This window comes from Sipha flava, unplaced genomic scaffold, assembly GCF_003268045.1.
Source record: "Sipha flava isolate LNK unplaced genomic scaffold, YSA_version1 108_pilon_pilon, whole genome shotgun sequence".
Lineage (NCBI taxonomy): Eukaryota > Metazoa > Arthropoda > Insecta > Hemiptera > Aphididae > Sipha > Sipha flava.
Genome location: NW_020271725.1, coordinates 2,117,519 through 2,132,426, shown reverse-complemented (window position 1 = coordinate 2,132,426; position 14,908 = coordinate 2,117,519). Strand labels below are relative to the sequence as shown.

At 28.6% G+C, this 14,908-nt stretch overlaps 1 protein-coding gene across 2 annotated transcripts; it reads left to right on the top strand.

Annotated features, from left to right (window-relative positions):
* Positions 1-6,818: 6,818 nt before the first annotated feature.
* LOC112686616 (vang-like protein 2) lies at positions 6,819-13,957 on the top strand. 2 transcript variants are annotated; one of them, XM_025558992.1, is made up of 9 exons: positions 6,819-7,024; positions 7,327-7,458; positions 7,530-7,671; positions 9,193-9,406; positions 10,200-10,457; positions 11,209-11,360; positions 12,391-12,775; positions 12,872-13,080; positions 13,157-13,957. In XM_025558992.1, exons 2-9 carry the CDS (start codon positions 7,355-7,357, stop codon positions 13,373-13,375), a joined length of 1,683 nt encoding a protein of 560 aa, XP_025414777.1. In that variant the 5' UTR covers positions 6,819-7,024; positions 7,327-7,354; the 3' UTR covers positions 13,376-13,957. The 2 variants fall into 2 exon arrangements, with proteins under 2 accessions (XP_025414777.1, XP_025414784.1); XM_025558999.1 differs by lacking the exon at positions 6,819-7,024 and adding an exon at positions 7,036-7,253.
* The last annotated feature ends 951 nt before the right edge of the window (positions 13,958-14,908 follow it).

The window sequence follows — 14,908 nt, the reverse complement described above, 5'->3', positions numbered from 1 at the left end:
TCTGTGTTGTTTACGGATAGCTCGTAGATGATACGTAAAAATATTCGAATTATAATGTGTTTACTACCGTCTCTCATTTAATTATTTTTGAATGAAATACATGTGTTTTCTTCGAATCAGTGCCGGCTCAAAGATTTGCGAGGCCTGGTACGAAATGTATTTTTCATATGAAAGGGTACTCCTCCTAGGTCAGTGGTTCTCAACCGGAGTGACATGTCACCCTTGGGTGATATGGACGCAGTTTACAGGTGACTTGAAATATCTAAGGGAAAAGGAAAAAATAAAAAAAATAATTAATTTTAATAAAATAATATTGCCACAACTATCATGTAAATAGTAGTGTTGGCCAACGATATCGATAATTCGATACGATATCGATATCGTTGATATTTTCTTAATAATTTCGATACCGATATCTAAAAATAATTATCGAAAATATCACGATATCGGTGTGATTAATCGGGGCTCGGGATTTTACGAACGATTATATTATTTTCGGTATTTTTAATTAAATTGAGTAAATAGTATAGGTATAATAAAATTATATCTATAAAAGTGTAAAGTAGATACTAAATTATGATATGATATGGTCTTATCCACATTAAACAATTTAATCTAAATTCAATGCCGGTTGTTAACTCGCAATGAGACGTCGTAATTATTTTATTTCGTACTTTATTTTATATTTATATTAAATAAAATGAGTAAAAACTTTAAATTAATACCGTTGTCTGGTGCTAGAAGTGATATATGGCAACATTTTGGATTTAAAGTTAATGAAAAGGGAATTATATCAAATAAAAATCAAGTTTTTTGTAAGAAGTGCAAATGTGCTGTTGGGGTTATAGTGGAAATACGACTAATCTCAAATCACATTTTCAGCAATGTTCAAGTACAAAACTAAGTACGTCAAACAGTTTGATTCCATATTTTAAGCAAACTCCATCCAAATTATCAAACAAAACTAAACGAACTAAGGAAATAACAAAAAGCCTGATGAAATTTGTTATTAAAGATTTAAGACCTTTGAGTATTATAGAAGGGAAAGGTTTTCTTGAATTTATGGAAATAGCCGTACCTGGGTATATTGTTCCTAGTAAACAAACAATAACTAGACTTTGATTAAATACATTGGATACTATTCAGTTAGTACAAAATAATTAATAATAGTTAATTAATTTACACTCTAATATATTAATATAATATGTATTTTATAGTTTTAATGTGCTTTCAATAAACTAAATTATATAAAATATAACTTGTTGTTATGTTGTTATTTAAATCGATATCGATATTTTTCCGATATCGCGATACGATATCAGAAAAAAAATACGATATCGATAATTAAAAATATATCGTTGGCCAACATTAGTAAATAGCATACCTTTGAGTTTGTGTCTTTATTTTATTTAGATCCGATAAATAAGTGCAGTATTTTGATTTACGAAATCACTGCATTATCGATTATTTTATTGATTTAATCGGGATCGTTAGTTATTTTCGTTATTTTGCAGTCGCTAGATATGTACTGTTATTATACCTGTAGATATTATAGCTCTACAATCCTGGAAGACAATATGAGACTCGGTCTTTTCACCATTAGCCCCTTTGACTTCCTCGACTTTGAATAAACCACCAGGGCCTAATTTCTAATCAGTTTTCATACAAATCATTATTATTTTTTTCTCTTTTTTTTTTTTTTTTTTTTAATTTTTTAATTGTACTTATTATTTTTCTGTGTACTGTAATTTTTTTTTTTTTTGTTTGTTATTTCAAAAATTATTCTAAAATACACAATTAAGATTATTTATTAATTTGATGTTAGGGTAACGCAGTGTTTTATTCTAGTGACTAGGGGTGACATAAACAAGAAAAAGATGAGAATCACTGCCCTAGATGCTTGTATCAAATATATCGAATTATTACTGGCATGTAATTTTGTCAATATTAGAGTCCATTAATATAGGTTTAAATAAAACGTTAATAATAAATAAGTTTTCAAGCATTTGTTATGCCCACTAGATTACTTATTTACCATGCAAGGCCCGCTTTTTGTTATATTGATATGTCCAGCACGACTAAACTGGATTGGCCAATTTCCAGGGTCCACTAAATCAATCATTGCCTACTGGAGATTCAAGAGTAGATTCACTTAAATTCCGAACTCTGTCGATTGATTATTATAAAAAATTTTAGATAATAAAGTTTCTATTGAATTTTCATTTTTTAAAGATATAAATACGTTGTCCTGAAGGTCATGTCCTTCAATTGCAAATATAAAAGGTGACTTTTGTTCACATGTACCTGTTGAGCCATTAGAAATTATATACTTTTAAACTATTCTTTATGGCTTTTAGGGACATCAGATCCATAATTTTCTCGAAATGTAATCGACTTAAAATATTTATCGAAAGATCTCGTTTCTCGTTTTATATCCCAATAATACATATTATGATCAAATCATTTAGTACGCTCGCATTTATGAAGTTTAAAGTTTTATTGCTGGAGAGTAAAATAAAGTTTTATTTTTTATTTGTGGAATTGTTGTAAAGTGCAGGGCCTAGTGCCTGGGCACACCTTGCCATCCCCTGAGCCGGCCCTATTTCGAATTATAGAGATTTTCTAACTATTGAAATTCAACTGTGTTTAATTTGAAAATTTAAGTTACTCAGTGTAACCTTATGCCTATATAACTTAGTTAATGAACCTTTAGACCTATAGTACCTACAGTGAGTAATGACGGATTGTATCTGTAAACAGGGCCGTCCCGAAGGAAGGTCTTGAGGGATGGTGTCTCAATCCCCCCCCCCCCCCAATAAAAACACCAGTCGGCAGTCGGACTTGTTTCATTATAGCCTAGAAGGACCGAATTTTACTTGCGGAAAACAAATATTATATATTCGTAATACAGTGTATACACGAATAAAATGTATGTAACTTAAATTATTATACAATATAAAATATTATTATACATATATGATTAAATTGTCAATTTTAAGAACGTGCGATTCCGGCACATATATACATATTAAAAAGTAAAAATACGACAACACATAGTTAATTATACTACTACTACAATTATACTACTTATACAAGTAAAAAAATTGTTGTCGGCATTTTTCATATTATTCATCCCCCCCTTGATTTTCATCTTCGGGACGGCCCTGTATGTAAGGACATAAATAAAATGATGGTGGTGCAAGGGCTTAATTCTCATAAATACAGGGCCGGACTAACCGGCTCTGGAAAAAATGTATGCAAGGCAAAATCAAAATTTGTCGCCTTTTCGTTTTTGATCTCAAAAAAAAAAAAATGTTTTTATTCAATTATTGACAATTAATTAATTACATATAAATATTATTAAATTATAAGAATTTTATTTTATATTACAATTAAATAATCCAATTTTTTATTAAAATTTAAGTCATTTTCTTCACAAAAATTTTATAAGTGATGTAATAATGAATCCAACATTTTTACTTTTTAAATAATTTACAGACAATACTATTGAAAACGCGTTGGCTCTGCTAGTATCATCAGCGCAAAGACCGTGTCGCCGCGCCAAAAATAAATAATTTATATAATAAATAAAATAATATACCTAGTGCAGTGCTTCCCAAAGTTTTTCGACTCATGGCGCCCTTTTTGATTTAAGGTTTTTTCAGGGCGCCCTTCTCTAAGTCATAGCATGAATAATCATAAGGAAAATGTTAGATCCAATAGTATTTCATGACGGCGCGGCGCCCTTATACAGACATCACGGCGCACCGGGACGTCACGGCGCACACTTTGGGAACCTATGACCTAGTGTATTATGATTATCAACATTCGACGAACGTCATTTCGGAGGAAAATCAAATGTCAATTTACGTTGTCATTAGTTTAATTTCGGTGTATTATATATTGTACATAAACTTGTACGACTTGTGCGTCCCAACCAAAATTGAATTTAGTTAATTGCCGGATACATATCAATTATAATTTTTGTTATTTAAAAATATATATATATATAATAATTTATTTTTGCTCATCAGTATTTCAAAAACGGTTTTTGGTTTTTGCATAAGTTTAAGTAGCTACATATTATACTAAATATGGCACTACCTACCAAGGAAATGTCGCCCCAGGCATAGGTCTGTGTTGTTTGTGCTTTCCTCCGAGCCTGCATATACTTTATGAGTGTATTATAACATCTTATTTGACTCGTATTACAATTTCTATAAGATGTCATTTGATTTATTAATATTATAACACAATTATTTATTTATTCTTTACTACACACAATATTTTAAAAATTATTAATTAATAATATAAAATTTTCAAATGCCGCCATAGGCGTGCGCCAGGCCCTATTTTTATATGCACCCCGACACACAATGTGCACCACAAATGTACAAGTGTGCACTACGGTTTACAAGACAAAAATTAAATAATAATCCAACTACTAGGAAATATGAGTATTATTGAATTTTTTAAATTTAATGCATATATATTATGTAATATATTCCTTTTTCTAAGATTATAGCGAGACTAAATTTTTATTTAAAGCAGTAAAATGAAGTGTGCAGTCCGAAATTTTACAAATAATGGGGCCTGGCGTGCGCCTATGTCGCCTACCCCACCAACCGGCCCTGCATTAGTATGTGTTATCTAGATACTTTTAGCCCCCCTCCAAATATACCTACTCTAGTTATGCCTACGAATTCGAAAACGTTTTTTTCCGATGTGAATCATACACGAGTTATCCGTATCCATATCCGATAGACGAATATCTAGATAATGAAATTTCACACAACAGAGTATTTTTTCGTTCGTTTTGAATCTCAGAATATCAGAAAATGTCGTGTTGTATATTTGTTTTTTTTGAATTATCTAGGTTATAAAGTGTAAACATTATTTAATTTTGGTTACCCTGTAAAGAAACAGATTATTGAATCATTATGCTAAGCACTCTGTATTTTTCTTTCATTTTGGAATGTCTATAGACATTATAAATATATTTAGAGAAATGTAACCAATTGTAGAATGAGTCAACATATGTACAATTTGATGAGAATACTTAATTTAATGCCAGACGCTCAACATTTTCATGTTTTATCAAATGTTTTTCCGGTATAATTAACGGTCAATACGATTGTGCCTATATTTTTTCTAAAATTATATTTAGTATTTACAAACTTTATTATAAACATATTACATTCCATTTTATATATTTCTACAATGCCATAGCGATGTCGAAGTTATTTTGAAGTTGTCAAGTAAAACGATTTCAATATCTAATCCAGTCGCGCAGATTTCTCCAACTATTCGAAAACAATTGTAGTTGGTAATAATAATATACAAATATACGTAATATGCATAATAGTTATATTACTGCACACGGGCCCATAGTCTGCAGTGGTGAGACTGATTTTATGTCTTTTATTTTTTCAAATGTACTTCATTGTTTAATATTTGACAATAAACGATACATAATTATTACAACTGGAGCATATCGCACGCAATTAAAATCGTAGAGATCACGTGTAAAAGTACAATTATGAAATGTTATGAAATGCTCGACTCAGCGATCGAGTGACACAGATACAATGTAAAACAGGCCCCATTATTTGTAAAATTTCGGACTGCACACTTCATTTTACTGCTTTAAATGAAAATTTAGTCTCGCTATTATCTTAAAAAAAGGAATATATTACATAATATATATGCATTCAATTTAAAAAAATTCAATAATACTCAATTTCCTAGTAGTTGGCTTATTATTTAATTTTTGTCTTGTAAACCGTAGTGCACACTTGTACATTCGTGGTGCACATAAAAATAGGGCCTGATGTAAAATTTATTTTCATCTGTGGTGCCATATTTCTGTTTGGACTCCAGTTGTTTAAATACCGGGCGCAATTCAATCGCCCGTATTTTTGGCCGCGATTACAAACGAAAAAATTACTGACGATTGTTCGACCTTTACCGTATAACGTCCAGGCAATGAAACATCGGCACACGTGAGTTTAGGGCTGTTGAAGCTTTACGTTTAGGATACACAAAATTTAAAAAGAAAGGGGCACGATTGTTTTAGTGCGAGCCCCGAATAATTTTGCGCCTTGACAAGTTGTACAAGATTATCTTCGAAGGTCGTGACCTTAGGTCTAAAATTATCGTACTCGAGTGAGTGCAAATCATGCCGACGCGGTGCACGGTAACGTATTAGACATAGACGTAACCCGGAGCCTAGGCGGGACCGAATTGACGGACTGTTCCGACAGAGAAAAAACGCGTCGCGTGACGCAAGAAATCAAGATAATTGTAATGATCCGATCGAACGGCCAGTGGCGCGCGCAGGAATTTGGTAAGGGGGGATGTCATAAATAAAAATATATTATTTTCAATCTTTATTCTTTATTATTAGACAAAAAAAGAAAAAATGCAATCAAGGCGGAAATTCATCCTTCTGGCTGTTTCACTAAATTCATTAATTGTTCTGTAGATAATGGAATGTCTCGATACGTATGTTCATTAACGCCAATTCATTTAACCGTGACTGCCCCGTCGTATTTCTTAAATAAATGTTTTAAAGACTAAAAAAAAAGCCCATGGGAAGGGATATATCCCCCATCATCCCCCCTGCGCACGCCACCGCGAACAGCGACGTTGTTTTCGATGAACGTTTTTTACGAAATGAACGAACGGGTTGCCGTCCGGACGATTGACAGTCCCGGATGTTATCAGCAGGGTGCCAACGGAACCGACGCTAAATTATCCGTACGGAAAGCATAACCTTAAAATAAATTATCAATCGGGAAATCGCCACTTACAGCAAGACTTCAGTGCAGGGTCATTATACTGTTTGCGCTGTCGCCGCCGATCAAACTGCGGTGGGGACGAGGACGCGAGATATGTATATAATTTATCACATCACATCACTAGATGTAAACAAAATAGTTTCCACCGGAATACTGTTACTATTGCCGTGTGCACTCGGCGCCCCGTGCACAGCCAACGCTCCAATCATGGTCGAATGTACAGGGTAATTATTGTTTTTATTTTTTCTCGACGTAACATTTTTTTCCCGAGCTTAAAGATGTCGTCTTAACTTCGTGTTACGCATTAAATGTATTAAATATTCTTATGTCGGGTGTGTTACGCGTACATGAAAACACACTGAGCCTTTGTCAAAGTAAAATTGTAAAAAGCAAATATTCAATTCATTCAAATCCAATGTTATGTACATATTCCAGTGTCGAACATCTGTTTAGGTTTCATTTTCAATAATTTTTTTATTTCTCGTCATTCAATTGCATGAACTGTTCGTTTTTGTTGTGTTTAAAGGTGATGTGCATTGCTTGGGGTAGTCATTATGGACACCGAGTCTATCAGGTCCATGAGCGAGTATAGTTCCAAATCCAAGTACAAGAGTCACACACTTAAATCAGATGGTAATCATAGATCCAACAGTTACAAGTACGTTATTGTGTATTTTATAAATTACATTAAGTTATGAACTATTTTTAACATCTTAAGTTTGTGTACAGAAACAATATTCACTGTGCTCGCAAATATTCTGATAGCTTAACTAATCCTTATGAATCAACTATGGCTCCATATCAAACTACAGTCATGTTAGATGATACCAGAGATGGCCAAGATGTTGTTGAAGTACAAATATTGCCTCAAGTAATTACTCAATTATATTTTAATATTTTTACTTGGTATATTTAATTATTTGGATAATAATGAAATTCATTTTTTGTTGTATGTACTTGCATTTTAAAATTCTAATGTTTTTTTTATTAAATTAATAATTGGTACAGGAAACTTGTTCGGTGTCTCAATCAAATATATATATATGTTACGGTAAAAGATGAATATTGGTGAATGTCGTCATTCTCCGGTGAATGACGTCTTTTACCAAAATGATTCAATTATGTAGGTAAATGATGTAAAAAACCAGATTTTAAATTCAAATGTACATCTTTCACCGGTCATTGATGTCATTTACCAAAACTAGTGGTAAATGATGATAAATCTCAAATAATACACTGGTTTTTTTAATTATAGGTATGTACTGTTTATAATAATGATTTATTGTTAAAATAAAAAAATAATAAAATACGTGCATATTACAAATTATTTATTTGTACAATTTTGGTTACTATGACATTTTGAACTGCACAACATTTCCGCTGCATTGCAAGCACATTTTTTAGTACCACAACCAGTTTTTCAGTTGCATTGATTAAATCCTTGATGACCAGCTATTCCATGTCCTGCTGCTTCTCTTAATGTTATTTCCCTGTCTTTAATTTTTTTGATGGCTTCATCTAGCTCTAGAAATTTTTCTTTACATGGAGAAATTTGTGCTCGTGTATATTTGTGTTTCAACACCCCATATTCTGTATCTGGTTCAAACATTCGGGTATTTATTTTACTTAAATTAAATAAACATTATCAAATTAAAATTGGCTTACATAATTTATTCATGTCATCTTCGTATGAAAAAATAACAGCAAGTAAATTACGCGGAGAACCTCGTGCTCTATCAACATCTGGTATTGGGACACGAACAGTTGTATCGACATGTCGCGACATCAAGCTTTGAACATTTTTTTTAGGCTTTAAATTTATTCTGCATACTTAAATACTAAAACTGAATCTAACTTTTATTATATTTTGTTCACTGGTGACACAAATTTTTGCAAATAATATTATAAAACACACATTCGTAGCAAATACAACTCGCTATAATATACCCGTCGATACTAACTAATAAACTAAAAGATTATCTCATATTATTACTCGGGTTATCGACGTTATTTCTAGTTGGGATTTTCGTTTATCTATCTACTTCCATCATGATATTTTTAACTAATGAAGCTGATCGTTCACACCGACATAAAAGTATTAAACATCATTCTCCAATTAAACTGGTGATTGACGACAATAACCGGAGAATGTCTGCATTTACAACGTTTACCAATTTTTAGGTAAATGATGTCATTTACCGGGGAATGACGTCTTTTACCACGTTTACATCATTCACCGTAACATATATATCATGTTTTTTTAACAATTTTTATTCTAGTATTTCAAGCATTATTTTTTATATTTTACAAAAATACAAGATTGTGATGAAAATTATTATCAATATAAATATTGATATTCTTATATTTATAATATAATTGTTTTATTTTATAGGATGAAAATTGGGGTGAAAATACTACAGCAATTACTGGAAACACTTCTGTTCAGTCAGGATCAATGGAAGAAATGGGTGCTCTTTGGCCAGATACTGAGCAAAAAAGCGCTTTTCCATTATTGTGCCATCGTTATATTGCTAATACCTTGACAGGACTTTTGTCTCTAGTCGCATTTCTTAGCCCTTTGGCTATGCTAGTTTTACCAAAATTAGGTAATTTATCCATAATATTTTCAACATTCATTTAGTACGTTTATTTCCATCCCAGTAGATTTTTATCAAAATCTTAACCATTTATCAATATATTTGGTTCATATTAACAAGGCTAGGATTTGTATTTAATAACAAGTTATAAAATATACATTTTATCAGTGGTGTGTTTGAGACTTCACCTTAGGGAAGGGGTGATATTAAGAGGGGGTCAACTGCTCCTACCTTTCCCAAACCTTTTTTGTGAGACATTTAAAAAAACAACGCACATATTAATTTACAAAAAAAACCAAGTTATATACTTTGATCAGTTTAATTATTACGAGCTCAAATACAATAAATATGATCATACTAAATATGTATAAAGCTCAATATATGCAAAAACATGCAAAATAAAAATATCACCATTTTCATCAGAATACTAAAAATTGTAGACATTATTCACTAAAACTCCATTTAGACATAGCAAAAAAAAAACATGCTGTTTCATACAAATCCTATCCCTGGTTATTAGCTGCAAATATTTAAATAATAATATTTTATCTTATATATCAGTAAATGTTTATAAAAATTATGTACAAGTGTATAATAATTTATTTTGGATGATCAATTATTTCTTGTAATACTCAAAGTCTTAACTACTTATGCTTGAGAATCTAAGATAAATTATGCAAGTTATAAACGCAATATTAAATAGGATAATCATTATTATTTCATTATTTTTGCATACTAAGTAAAGTTTATATAACAATTGATAATATAATATAATTGTATTTTTACCAATTTTTTCATTTAGGCTTTTTTAGTCCTGCAGCTACAAATCTTAGTCCTCAACAAAGAGAAACTCTATTAAATTGTGGTGCAGAATGTAAAGGAGTGCTAGTTTCACTGGCATTCAAAATGTTTTTATTAGCTGTGGCATCATGGGCAATTTTTTTACGTCCTGTAAAAGCCACTATGCCTCGTATTTACGTATTTAGAGCAATTGTATTAGCATTAATATCAATTTGTTGTGGTACATTTTGGCTTTTTTATGTGGTTCAAGTCACAGAAGGTATGTATGTTTGTTCTTCTTAAAACATTTACTTAGTTATTAATTATTTATTCTTAAAATAAAAAAAATTAATTTAATTTTCCTATAAGTTTTTAATGTAATATATAAAACATTGATACAATAACAAAATGTTTATTATTTTTTGAAAACACTAAAATTGAGAAATTTATACCATACAATATTTTATACTTAAGTAACATTGAGTACAATTTAAAAATAAATTCAAATTTTTATTCAATTTGAAATTTATTCAATAAATAAATGTTAAATCATAAATGAACTTGTTGCTTTTTCAATAGAACAGCTTTTAATTTTGTTATAAATTCCATAAATTAATCAAGCTATTTCCTTATTTACTACTCAAATTTTAAGTTAATCAATTAGTCTTGTGTATATTAAACTATCAAATTCATATAGTAAAATTATTTGAAGACTTAGTTGCTTTCTTTAATTTTTTAAACCAGTAGTTTTTAAATTGGGTGTTATAGTACCTGATATTGAAAATTAATGTATAATGCATATTAAAGTACTATTTACAATTTTGTTTATCTAATTTAGTGAAAAATCTATATAAAGATAAAAAAAAATAGTATTTTAAAAAGTTATTAATTACTGAAATACATATCATATAAAAATTTTATGATAATTAACATGGTTTTGGAATACCTCTTTTCATAGTTATTAAAATAAAATTCAATAACCCTTTTAATGGTGAATATTTTAATGATGTAATATTAATTAAAATTTTTAGGAGTCCGAGCCACAGCTACGGGTGAAGATTTGCTTGAGTATCGTGCTCTAGTATCATATTCTTCATCTTTATGTGATTGCCTTCTCTGTGTACATTATGTTGCCATAGTATTAATGGAAATTAGACATCTTCAGCCTGCTTTTTACATAAAGGTAATTATTTAAAAATTAAAACTTATATATATTAGTTTATTATTTAATAGAAGTAACAAATGAACAAATAAACATTTTATGTTAATTATATTAAATGTGAAATACATTTTTATAATTAATAAACTATGAGTAATAGTTAAATAACCAGGGTTAGGCAAGATATTTTAAATTTAGTATCTAGGATATATGTTACCAATCAAATAGATATAAATACTTGTTAATACTTATTAATTTTTCATTTATCATAAATTTATATACATTTGTTTTCTCAAAACAAAATTCTTTACAGCATTTTTATAATAGTTTTCAACTTTCGTATTTAAAGTCTATACTATACTATATATATATATTTAAAGGTAATTCGTTAAAGTCAAATAAAGCTATAACTTGAATTATAAAAATTACATTGTTACTGCAAAATAAATTTTTAGATTACATTTTAAAAAATTGTTCTTAATGTTTGACTAATTGAAAAATAAATAAATTATTGTATCTAATTCTTTATAAACATTTTAATTTGTATAGTAATTATTGGTAAAAATGTGTTTGTAATTTTATAGAATTTAAAAATTTTGTTTACCGTTTAATATTTTGTAATTAATAAGATAATATTTAAATATATTTTGTTCTTCATTTTAATTAATTTACTTTTCCTCAAATAAAAAATAGAAATATAAGTTTAATGACTAAAATTAAATTTTCATTATTTTATTATATAATTTATTCTTAGAAAAAGATTTAATAAACTTTTATTTTATCTCTAAACATTATTATTTATAATATAATTAATACATTTTATATATTAAATGGCATATTTTGCAATTAATTTTCACTTTTTGCTATTACTTTCTATATCTATATAATCTAACAGCTAATATAGTTGTTAGAAGAAAATTCATAATAATTATTTACCCTGTGTATTATTTTTATTTTCATAATTGTTCATAAAATATAATTCAATACATTGAACAATTCGCATAAATTATTTAATTATATTAATTTAAAGTATTTGGTTTCATTATTATTTTAGGTTGTTAGGAGCCCTGATGGTGAAAGTCGATCATATCCTATTGGTCAGTTAAGCATTCAACGAGCTGCAGTATGGATTCTTGAACGATATTATACTGAATTTTCTATATACAACCCTTACTTGGAGCGTTTACCAGTCTCAAAATCTAAAAAGAATGCTTCTAGTTTTAAATTTTATGATATCGAAGGTATTGGAAGTAATACTCTTCAAATGAGTCAGTCTAGAGGCACAATGAATGGCCATGCCAGACGCCGAGACTCAAGTCATAATGAGCGTTTCTATGAAGAACATGACTATGAGCGACGAGTAAAAAAGCGAAAAGCTAGACTCCTAACAGCTGCTGAGGAAGCATTTACTCATGTAAAACGTTCTCATCATGATCCTGGTAATTATTTAATTTTATATATATATCTTATTAGCTTATCTATGTTTAAATTGTATTAGTTAATAGAACTAAATTTAATATTTTGTTTATTTTAAGGTGGTGGTTCTACCATGGATCCCTATGAAGCTGCTCAAGCCGTCTTCCCAACAATTGCACGATCTCTTCAAAAGTATTTGAGAGTAACCAGACAACAGCCTAGGCATACTGTGGAAACTATTTTGTCCCACCTTGCTTTATGTTTAACTCATGATGCTTCGCCAAAAGCGTTTTTAGAACCTTATTTAAGTGCATCTCCAGTATTACAAGTAATTCATTTTTATAATTTATGTCTGTTTTTTTTTTTTTTTGTTTTATCTAATTGTATTCATTTTTCTCTTCTAGAATGAAAAAGAACAAAAATCACTCCAGTCTTGGTCATTAATTTGTAATGAGCTTTTGACCCGAGCACTTAAAGATGGGACAGTATTTCAACTACGACAAAATGATATATCACTTTTGTGTACAATACATACCCTGCCTCATTTCAGTATTACTGAAGAAGTTATTAACCCAAAATCAAATAGATTTGTACTAAGGTTAAACTCTGAAACTTCTGTTTAATTTTTTTTCCTTTGTAACTATTAGTGATTTGACGAACAAAGGTATATTGTATTTTCTAGTCTTCAAATTGATTTAAGTGACTATTTACTTATTTTTATCCTTATACATTATTATAGTTTTTATAAGTTTTCTTTGACACCATCTCATACTTGCTAATTTTTTTAATTGACAATATCTTTTGTCTTAGTAATACTTTGTTTGTACTTTCTTTTTTCTTAGCTATTTGAATATTCTTTTGTAAAATGGTTATATTATACAAGGGTCTTCATTTTATACCACGACATTGATAAAATATTAAAGATGACATATTTTTTATCTAGTTTTCTACTAATTCAGTCTTAAAATTGTAAGCTGATAAAAGTAATAAACTTTATTTTCTCTTAAAAACTCGACAATATTTACAATTTTCCTTTCAAAAAGACTGTCAAATAAAAAAAATTATGAATATAATTCTTTTTTTATTGAAATTAAATGCCAAATGTAATATTTTAAAGCTCAACTCAGTGGGGCCATGAACAATTTGCCATTGTCTAAACATTTATTCTCTAGAATATATGTTATTTCTAAAGCAGTATTATTTTATCGCATATTTTATTTCTATTATGTTTTGTATCTTTTTATTTTATATATTGAATTTATTTTACAATTTGATTAATTATTTTTTATATTTTAAATGATTATTTTACTAAATATAATTGTATTTTATTAGCCTCAAGGATTACCTATTTTATATAATTATTGTGGTACTAAATATTGTTTTTAGGCTGAATGGGTCTTTTTACGCACAAGATAAATTCTAAATTTAGTGATAAGATTTTTTTACTCAATTTATCAACAGTAAATCTTATTAATTATATTATAGTACATTATTGTAGTGCATTTTTTTATATTTCAACCAATTTTGTATTTAATTAATGTTTTGTTTTGATACCAAATTGTACTTTAGTTTTAATTAAAAAATCCCAAATGTAATGTGTGTAATATGACAACTATGAAATAAATAAATACATTTTAATGTAATATTGTAAATTGTTGAATCAACATTGTTATTAATTTTATTGACTTAAGTCTAAGATTAACAATTTTTCAAAAATATAAAAAATAATAATTTTCAAAATGCTATCAAATAAAATATATTTTAATATCAGACATTAAATTGTTTATATTTTGTTTGAATTATTTGTATATTTTATTTTAAAAATAATTCATATTCCCGTATAATTATAAAGTTACTAATTTAAAGATATATTTCTATTATTTATTTAAACATTACTTGAACGTTATTTATTGTTTTAAGAGTCGTATAGATTAAAATATATAAATATAAATTTGGTGGATTATATGTAATATCAGTACTGATAAGAAAAAAAATACTCCATTGCCCTAAATTGGGTCTTATTTTAAATTATTACACACATCTTTAATCAAAATATCTAGATAATCAAAGGTTTTAATAATTTCCTTACAAACTTTATTACCATGTGGGATGAAGGTATTAGTAGAGACAAAATATCTCAACCAACTAATATTTTA

Excerpts from the sequence above, each read along its gene's own strand:
- LOC112686616 (XM_025558992.1), top strand. The coding sequence starts at position 7,355 with ATGGACACCGAGTCTATCAGGTCCATGAGCGAGTATAGTTCCAAATCC. Across the intron at positions 7,672-9,192 it reads AAGTACAAATATTGCCTCAA|GATGAAAATTGGGGTGAAAA; the intron begins GTAATTACTCAA and ends TTTATTTTATAG. Across the intron at positions 13,081-13,156 it reads GTGCATCTCCAGTATTACAA|AATGAAAAAGAACAAAAATC; the intron begins GTAATTCATTTT and ends TTTCTCTTCTAG.